Genomic DNA, 9,636 nt, shown 5'->3' with positions numbered 1-9,636 from the left:
AAACACTTAAGTGTGACAAACATGCAAAGGAACAGGAAATGAGGAAGGGGGCAAACACTTTTTCACACCACTGTACTATGTACTATATACTGACGTATATGATAAAAGAAAACTGACTGACAAATCATCCTTAGTTCCTTTTATCAGCTGAACTAGAACATCCCCAGATGTTTCCTCTATATCATCATTATCATCATCATGTGATTTGGGGGTTACTGGAACCACCCACAAATGTCAGCAGATCTGTCAGCTGTTCATGAGCAGAACCTTGGTCAATAATATTGCAAGCAATATTTGATTTGTTATTTGTGTTAAAAAAAGAAAGAAAAAAAAGGTTTTGAAAAGAATGAAGAAATATCAATTTACTACCACTTTCTAATGAGGCTTACATGGGGGGTTAACACTTGAAATGAGTGCTTTTGTTTTTTCTAAAGCATGACCTTGGCTGAGCTTTATCCAGGCTAGTCTTCATGTGAGGACGACCTGATCTTTTGAGTTGAAAGTCCACAACTCATGTTCCTATTCCTGTTTTAGTAACATTCCCAGTTACAGAGCTGCCATTTAAAACCTGTGTCTGGAGCACAAGGCCTATTGTTGATGCCAGCTGGTAAAATTATACACTATTATTATTACTAAACTAAACTCATCTCAAACAAAGCATTATTTAATTAAATTTTTTAATGAGAGCATTCCCAATAAGGTCATGAGGTCGTTGTGTGCCGTGCTGTCGTCAGTGTTCATCTTCTAAATTGTTTCTGTTTTAAGTTGAGACATGTGGCTAGGGTACTAGTTTTGTGTGTAGCCCTTCTAAAATGCTTAAAGTAGTGTTATTTAATCATTTCACAGATGATTTACCTGGACGGAAATAAAAACTCTCTATTCTGACCTCTTTAGCTCTGTGTCAGTAAGGCACAGTGTCACACTGACACTAGAAACTAAAAATTGAGAGTGTTAACTTCCCAATGACCTCAGAATCATCCCAGAGGGCAAAGTATATGGGAATTGTATCACTTTTGTTTTGGGTAAAACATTTAGGCGAGGAAAGCATGGATTTTTAAGTGTCTCTGAAGAGGTTAAGATCAGCACTCAAGGCGTACGGTGTGCCCTGGCAGAGGCCTCCGCCCGTCCACCCTATCTGGAAGTTATTTACTGCTCTGCCTAAAAGCTGTGGTATGGTGTCTAGGCTGTATCAGTTCTTAGTGATATCTGTTTCTAGCAACAACTATAGCAAAAGCTGAAGTCAATAGCAGGGGTAAACAAGTAGAAGAAATTAATCACCTGTCTGTTAGATAAATCACAAGCACTCCCCCCCCCTTCCCCCTTCAAAGTCAAACTGGGACTTACAATTATTACAACTGCATTGCACACACGTCATTTACTGTTTGCATAGTGGTTACTAGGCTTGATCTTTCATGTGGACTGAGACCAGAGAAGCAGAAGCAACACAACTCAACGGCTGCTTTGTGTTAAAACTTTGGAGGCCGATGAGCTTTATTGATCATTGTTTTTCATGAACAGTATTTGACAGACGCAGAATACCACTAACACAATAAGTCCACTCACAGTGGATACATTGTGTTCATACTGCATTCATGCACCATTTGCAAACAAGTACGGGACAAATCTTTTTGTTGCATATGAATTCTGAGAAACCTTCTTCACTGTAAAAGAAGCAGCGCAACAATGCACCAGACACCAAAGGCATGTGAAATAAATTAACATGTCAAAAATGGGGGAAAGAGTACTTACAAAACCTGGTGTAGCTGGACGTCCACTGCGAGCTCCGTGAGTCAGCCTGAGACAGAATTTGAGCTGGAATGATCCTGGCTGATGTTAAGTACTCCCAGTCTGCATCTGTGTGTGTGGAGGTGGGAGGTGGTGGAGGCTACTACAGGTTTTCCTAATGTAGGGGAGGGAACAACCCCCTTGAATTCCAAAAAACAAAAGAAAAAAAATCCCTAAATTAGTGGGAGAGGGGCTAAAAGAATGTGGCTGTATCAACAAGACTGTAAAGTTGCCGGGGTTGAGCTGAAAGAACTCAGTGCTTATGATCCTCAGAGGTACGGTGTGTTCTGGCAAGTTTGATGCTGGTCGACCACAGCCTGCTGACAAAGTGAAAACTACAGCTTGAATGAGTCAGCACAGCCACAGGGATTTGTAATTTCCATTTTTGTTTTTATTTACCATGACGAGGAAAGTCTTTGACACAGACACATTTGCCTTGCTAGGGTTAGGGGTAGGGGTAGCCTTCCTAATCCTAACCCTAGGGTTAGGGGTAGGGGTAGCCTTCCTAATCCTAACCCTAGGGTTAGGGGTAGGGGTAGCCTTCCTAACCCTAACCCTAGGGGTAGGGGTAGCCTTCCTAACCATAACCTTAGCCCTTCCTGGAGAGGCTTGGCAGGATGTAACGATAAAACCAGAGTGTGGCTTTAATGAATAGGATTATAACGTACCACTAAATACAACCAATAAGACAAAAAACTAAACTTTATACAAACGCTTCAAGACCCAAAAACAAAAGTTAATCTGTTGCGTCTCTAAAGAGATGTTGGCAAGATCCTATCACAGCACATTAAAACTTGGCTCGAACAAATCAAAGAGCACACTCTGCAAAAATGCTACTCACAAATCACACGAATATCAGAGACAGAAGTTTGTGACGCGAGCCAAGCAAAGGAGTCTAATCCCAGTCTGTACACACTTGGAAGATGCGTTTGAGTAATTATAACCCAATACAGAACCCAAAAGATCTTATTACAGAGAAGTGTGCACAGTCCAAAAGCTAACTCTAGTTTTCAAACCTTGGACCAGACAAAATATGCTATTGATGCTTTATAGAATCAAACTTTGCATTATTTTGCAAATTCTTCAACTGGAGCTTTCTGTAACATGTACATATACAGTAAAGGTCAAAAAAGAATTCACTGCTTATCTCCCTTTCATGTGAGCAGAGAGGAATGAGTGGGATAATAAGCTGCTGTGTTATGTCCATAACACACATATAAAACAGTTTGCTCTGTATTAACAAGAGCTGGGTGGGGGGAACTGCATCAGTAGTCCATCAGCCCTGCAGGGCTCAGCTGGAGTGCTGTTCAGAACGGGGAGAGGCTCGGCACTTTGATATTGATGTCTCCGATGTTGATGTTGCGGGGAATCTCGGGCAGGTTCATGTTCTTCACGGCAGAGACGGCGCGAGCGGGGGCTGCCGATAGACCTCCCTGCCAACACAAAATAACACCGCGAGTGTCACCGTGACTGATTACAGCATCGTTGAAATGATTTGCATATGATTCTTTGTCTATGAAAAAAACTCTGTCATCATCTTATGAAAGTATTTAGGAACTGTATCTTACTCTAGCTTTGCATGTTTTAGCCTACTTACTAAATATGAAACATTCTTAACTACCAAACAGATTTAGCTGATCAGTCTTTCCAACCAGGTTACCATGTGTTAGTTAATGCCACAACAGAACACCCGTTTGCCTGAGAGATCATGTCGCCAACCCTTTGGACAATGTTGTGATGATGTTGCTAAACTGCAACCTTAAAAGGAATAATCAGTTTGTACAGATTAAACAATTGTGACACGTGTTAATTAGTGAGCTTTAGAGGTGCTGATGGGGGGGGCGGGGATTTGGTAACATTTGGACACAGCCAAGCTGGCTGTTTCCTCCTGTTTCCGGTCTTTATGCTAAGCTAAGGTAACTCATGTCGTTTGTAGCATCGTGAATGCATCAAAAACAGGGCTCAGGGGAGGCTTTCTCTAATAATGACAGTGATGCTTTATGTTATGGATGACCTCTCAAGCAAGTTTTAAAGTTTTAAGTCTGATAAAAGCAAAGTAAATGATGACTAGTGTGGCTGCCGGGGGAGCAAAAGAAGAACATTAATTCATCTAAAAATGTATAAAGGCACTAATGGGACTGGTTCACAGGTTCTTTTATTTATTTTTTTCATTGAAGGCCTTTATTTATATAGGACAGCTGAAGACATGAAAGGGGAGAGAGAGGGGGAATGATATAAAGCAAAGGGCAGAGTCGGACCTATACCTATACCTGGTTGGTATCAAGGACTAAACCTCCGTATATGGGCTGCTCTACCGGGTGAGCTACACAGGCGCCCGGCATGGTCCTTTAATGTAGCTAACAGACTGACCTCTGACTTCTCCATGCGGTTCTGCACTTCAACCTGGGCTACAATCTCATTCATGTTGGTCTCCAACACCATGCCCCCCATCACCACCTCCTGCAAGATATAATGGACCTGCAGACAGACGTGGCATAGCAGTTACACAGCATCAATTCAGTCATTAGAACGCATCTTTTTGCTTGCTGTGACTTCTGAATTACCTGCCAAAAGGAACAGAACATTTGGAATGACGTCTGTTAGAAAGTTCAATAATAAAAACTGGATTACATCACATCTGTCTCCTCCTACTGGCAGCCAGATGTAGGTGTTTAAAGCAGTGTGAAGTTCAGTACTTCCAACCCTGCACATATGCGTTTCTTAATACCAAATCATACAGAAGGCATGCGAGAGAGAGGTACACAATCTAATGCTGGAGAGTTTAGTCCTCTCTGGAATGTAATGACACTCCTAAATTGCAATTTTGTGAATTCCTGTGGGCAAAAAATATTTCGGGAAACATGAAACTGTCTTCTATTGCAGAACTACTCTAGGATGATGAGCTAGAAGCAGTAATGCATGGAACAGTTTTGAAACCAGTAAGGTTCAGTATTCATCAGGTACTTTTATAAGAATATTTTTAGTCATTTTTGCTGAAACTGTCGCCATATTTTGACAGTAAAACACAGTACATATAGTGATTGTTTGAAACAATATAGCAAAAAGCTTTTCTTTTATGAAAGTTACTAACTGTATATGTTCCTAAATGTTCTCCATGCAAAATAATGCACTTTATCAGTAATAGCTGCATGAAGTCACAGGAGGAAAATAAATTAAAACAGCCTTAATCTGCAATACATTAATCTGCATATGTCCATGCCCGACCCGTATTATTAAGTCTGTTTAACCCTGCATAAGTGTATACATTTGAATTTTACGGTGTTCTCCAGGTAGGAAAGCCTTCTGAGAGCAAAAGGATTTCTTCTGGTAGAACTATTTCAAAGTTACATCTTGGGAACATTCCTCAGGCCAGACCCCAGTGCGCCACATGACATCAATTTCCTGCTGGGAAAATTCAATCAAGATGGCCGTAGATGTGTGCGATTAGTCTCCAGCAACACGTCCGGCTCAGATCCAGGCAGAGAACAGGAAGCCTTCTTGTAGTCTTCTAAATGGGCATGCACACGGTTCAGATGTAATTCCTTAAAACTACCATCTGATAAAACTGATGGGTTTCCCCCCAACATTCCCTTTCAAAACAAAATGCTGCACTAACGATTCTCTCACTTCTGAGAGGATAATGTCAAGAGGAGGAGGAATTTTAAAGACGTAGACTTACTTTTTCAAAAGTTACTGTATACTTTGATGAACAGCATGATTAAAAAGGCTGGGTCCACACACCAAAAGGAAGTAGACACATTACAACCCCACAGTTGTTCCTAAAAAGCAGATGGCTAAGGAGAAAACACGACGACACACATGACTACCCTGTGCATTACCTCGGAGTAATGTGTCGCTACAGCTCGCTCGTGAATACAAAGTTCCCAAGTTATGAAAACCAAAACCAATAATAACAAACTGTGTTGGAGTTGGCACACATCCAGTAATTATAATGGAGTAAACATGAGGGGTTCTGTGACATTTTTGAAGAAAATAACAGACTTGGTGTGCATGGCCCTTATGTTCCCATAATCTTAAGGGCCAGCCACAACAAGACCGATAACTATATATTTGAAAAATTGCTTTAACTCCAGAGGAGGCCACAACTATAACGACAGTGGCAAAAAAAATCGTTGGGATCACTTTCAGAGTGATTAGATTCAGTGGCGTGACCGTTCCGCTTTTTGGGGCTCCGATCCTTTAGATAGCTTTTTAAACGAGTACCCTAAAACTATTTGTCAGGTCACAGAAACTACTGTGTGGGAATCGGGTTTTGGATGTTAATGTGGGTGATGTGTTGGTGTTTTTTGTTCCGGAGCTCTGTACAGATGTGCTCTCTGGAGCTCTGTGGGCTGATGCTGCCTGGAGGAGGATGCGGAGTCTGCTACAACATTGTGCTTTTTATTTTTAAGATGTCATGGGAGAGCTGACAGAGATTGGTTGTCCCTTAGTTTAAAAATCAACAGAAAAGGCTCCCCTATTCCCCACTCACTTTGTCCATGTGGAATATGAGGTCCAGTTCACAGACGTTTTCAAAGCATTTATCCAACGTTTCCACAAACACCTACAACAAAGAAGGTTTTTGGACAGTTAAACATCTCATTTCTTTATAAAAAACACATGTAGTAAACATTTTAAATGTTGTTATCAGGAAGAGAAATATTTTAAAGATTACATGTGGAGATTTTGATTATATTGGAGAAAATCGTCAATAAATGAAGCAGACTTAGAAGTCTGTAAAGTCAAGTCAGTGGTCAGATGTCATTGGTTGGTGCTGAAGCTCATTTTTTTATTCACATGCCATAATTCTCCTTTATTAGTGATACGGGATTGTGCTGAGAGATATCTGATGTCAGTGGTCAGTGGGAGAACTCAGCAGGGCAACTAACTCACCTCTGATCCGATATTTGTTAAATTTTTAGGGCACTACTGTAGCTGTGAATCAACAATATCTCTTATGTTCTATCACAAGTGAAACAATATTCCCCAAATGGACATCTTTATTGTCCCCTATGGAAAAACGTTCATTATTATTGTATCGTTTACTGTCTATCTTATTAGATTTACACTGAGGTCAACAGTAGAGTATGTTTCATTTCATAGATTCCCCGCAATCAAAACATCCAGTAAGTAGGCAAGTGGTCTGTTTCCCGAAATTAATCAAATATGTCATAATGTAAAGGAAAGGAGCTTTGTTAAGTTGCTCAGGTTTGGACTATTATATGAGCAAACTGAAGGTGATGGTTGATTTTATTGAAACCCACACATTGGATGTGTCTATTCAAAGCAATGAGATAAAGTAGATGCTGACCTGGATCAGGTCCAGGATGCCGAGCTCACTCTCAGACGAGTCCACACAGAAGACAAAGTAGAGGGTTGCGTAGTGCCGGTAAATCAGCTTGTAGTCAGAGCCACCAATGAGACTGCAAAAAGATAAAAATGCCACTTTAATGGACAATTTGGTATGTAAATGAGTTGATTAGAGCAGGGGTCTCCAACGTTGTTCAGGCCAAAGACCCCTTAGCCTAATGACAGACAGCTTAGGGACCCCCTACTACATCTACTGTATAAAATTAAGTTGCATTGATTAAACCTAACTGCATGGCTACTATACATAGTATGCTTAACTTGAATGTAACATTATTTTTTCCACAAGTAGGCCAGTTTATATTTGCTATTACAATGTTAGATTCATCTTATTTTCAGACATGCAAAAAATGCAAATGTTATTTTGTAAACAAAAGGGGGTAGCCCCCCCTTCACTAACTCTCAGGATCCCCTGTTGAATAGCTCTGAGAGCTACTACTTGAGCGGGGTTGCCTCCATCTAATGGTCAAAGTCATGCTACTGCAGCCAGCAGCTGACCAGCTGCCACGTGATGTGGCCCAGGTCTGAAAGTAGTGAGTTTCAAAGTTTTGTCAAAATGTCATGCCTTTAAGTCTCTTCCAGCACAAAAATTTAAAAAACTCTACATGTGTATTATCTCATGTTTAACTGTCCGTTTTAGGGTTAGCAATGCAATAATAAAAATCACAACATAAAGAAAAATAGTACAGTTGCAGAAGCTTCTCTCATAGTAGTGCATCACTCAGCCTAAACCACTTTTGACAGTCTTTTTAGATGCACATGTATTATAAAGACATGCTTAATTATTCAACACGTGAGTTTAGTACATAATCATAGCAGACAGCAATACTCACCTTCCACCCTCCAAGAAGTTGCAGACGTTGTCATCTCTTTTAGATACCAAATGAAAAGTCTCCCGAATGATCTGCTGCTGCATGTCCTCCGCCTGCATGGGAACACGTTACAACGCTGGCTATCAAGTGACAACCATTCTGGGAAATGTAGTCTGTTTGATTGGAGTGCTTTCATTCTTAAAATTTAGCTGGCTGATAGAGTACTGAAAGTCGGGAAAGTATGAAATATACAACGACATTTGTTGCAAAAACAGATTGTTGCAAAAACAGATTGCCTCATCGGCAAAAGGAGGGAATTGAAAGTTACGAGCTACATTACATAAGACGCCGTTCGGTATTTGGGGAATTGACCACTGGAGGAAAACAGGGGAGGGTCATGTGTGTTTTATTCTTTGTTGAGGGGAGGGTCATGCACTTTTTTTAGTCTATGGGTAGGGTCATCCAATTTGTGTAACAGGAAAACAGCACCATTTCAAAGTGGCTTGTTTGGTGCAGTCTCGGCCCCCCCATCACTAGCAGATGGGCCCCTCCCTGTTTAGTCAGCCAAAGGCCATGTGATTTCCCAAACTTAATAAATCTCGCCCTCACATGTAAACACATAACTGCTTGGCTAGTTCCACCGTGTTGTAACTAAGACATCTGCTGAAAAACACAATGCTTTTAATTAGCTGGATTTCCGTACGGTTTAGTTCAAAAACATCAAAAACGTAGACAGACATAAGCTTTTATTTTGAAAAGCCAAAGCTGGCGGACAGAACCAGCCTGGAGGGCACGAGACGGGAGATCTATTTAACTGTCTATGTCTCCAGGCTGCAGCCATACCTTTGTAGAAAAAAAAATACCTCAATATGGATATATTGCGGCGATAGTGTAGTGTTGACAACATATGCTTTGACATAATATCTTCCCACTTAGATTTTAGATAAATAATCTTCGGTAATGTGAATATAATGACTAAGTGGGGAAAAGGCCAATATAACAGTCTGGTAAATTCAGGAAATGGCATCACTTTCCTGTAATGCAGCCTTTAAAATCAAGAAAAGACACCACTTATGTCATAACACGATATTATGATATCCAAAATCTAGTCACATATCACAATATCGACTTAATATCAACATACTGCCCAGCTCTACGTGGTGATGATTTGTGAAATCGTGCCAAGGACAGCGTTTACAAGTCATTCGAGAAGGAAGGAGGGGTAGCATGCACGCTCGGCTGAGGGAGCTGAGCTTCGGCGGCTTAAGGGATGCTAACGATGCTAACGATGCTAACATAGCCTACGACTGAGGAAGCCGAGTCCATAACAACCAGGTCACGTGTTGAATTGGTTATTACCCATAGTGTTTTATTGAATGGTCTCAATGTTTTATTGTTTTATTTCATATGAATGATTCAATTCAATTCAATTTTATTTATAGTATCAATTCATAACAGGAGTTATCTCAAGACACTATACATATAGACCACACTCCAGAATTTTCCTCCAGAGCAAGCAACAGTGCGAATACTGGTTTACTAGAGGAGTAACTTAGTATTTGAAGTACTGCAGTAATGCAGGGAGTGGGCATTAAAGTAATGGTTCCCCGCGAACCAGAACAGGAGGCATCAACACATTGTGTGTGTGTGTGTGTGTGTGTGTGTGTGTGTG

General features: G+C 40.7%; 2 protein-coding genes across 3 annotated transcripts in view; both read right to left on the bottom strand.

Moving 5' to 3' along the window:
* LOC117945881 (aminopeptidase N-like) overlaps window positions 1-2,016 on the bottom strand; it is a 14,050-nt gene extending 12,034 nt beyond the window's left edge. Inside the window, exon 1 of one of the 2 annotated variants that reach the window (XM_034873614.1) lies at window positions 1,750-2,016. The gene's annotated coding sequence lies outside the window, so the exon portion shown is untranslated. Of the gene's footprint in view, window positions 1-58; window positions 65-1,749 lie in introns of those variants that run through there. The other variant, XM_034873620.1, reaches the window with a different exon arrangement.
* A 453-nt stretch (window positions 2,017-2,469) lies between these two features.
* The window catches only part of ap3s2 (adaptor related protein complex 3 subunit sigma 2), a 7,738-nt gene continuing 571 nt past the window's right edge, over window positions 2,470-9,636 (bottom strand). The window contains exons 2-6 of the mRNA XM_034873708.1: window positions 7,986-8,077; window positions 7,097-7,208; window positions 6,278-6,349; window positions 4,156-4,263; window positions 2,470-3,218 (exon numbers count right to left, since the gene is read on the bottom strand). Coding sequence (XP_034729599.1) covers window positions 3,093-3,218; window positions 4,156-4,263; window positions 6,278-6,349; window positions 7,097-7,208; window positions 7,986-8,077 — 510 coding nt within the window. The 3' untranslated portion in view covers window positions 2,470-3,092. The remainder of the gene's footprint in view (window positions 3,219-4,155; window positions 4,264-6,277; window positions 6,350-7,096; window positions 7,209-7,985; window positions 8,078-9,636) is intronic.

This window comes from Etheostoma cragini, chromosome 1 (genome assembly GCF_013103735.1).
Source record: "Etheostoma cragini isolate CJK2018 chromosome 1, CSU_Ecrag_1.0, whole genome shotgun sequence".
Taxonomy (NCBI): Eukaryota; Metazoa; Chordata; class Actinopteri; order Perciformes; family Percidae; genus Etheostoma; species Etheostoma cragini.
The sequence above is the reverse complement of the archived record's forward strand: the minus strand, read 5'-3'. Positions and strand labels throughout refer to the sequence as shown.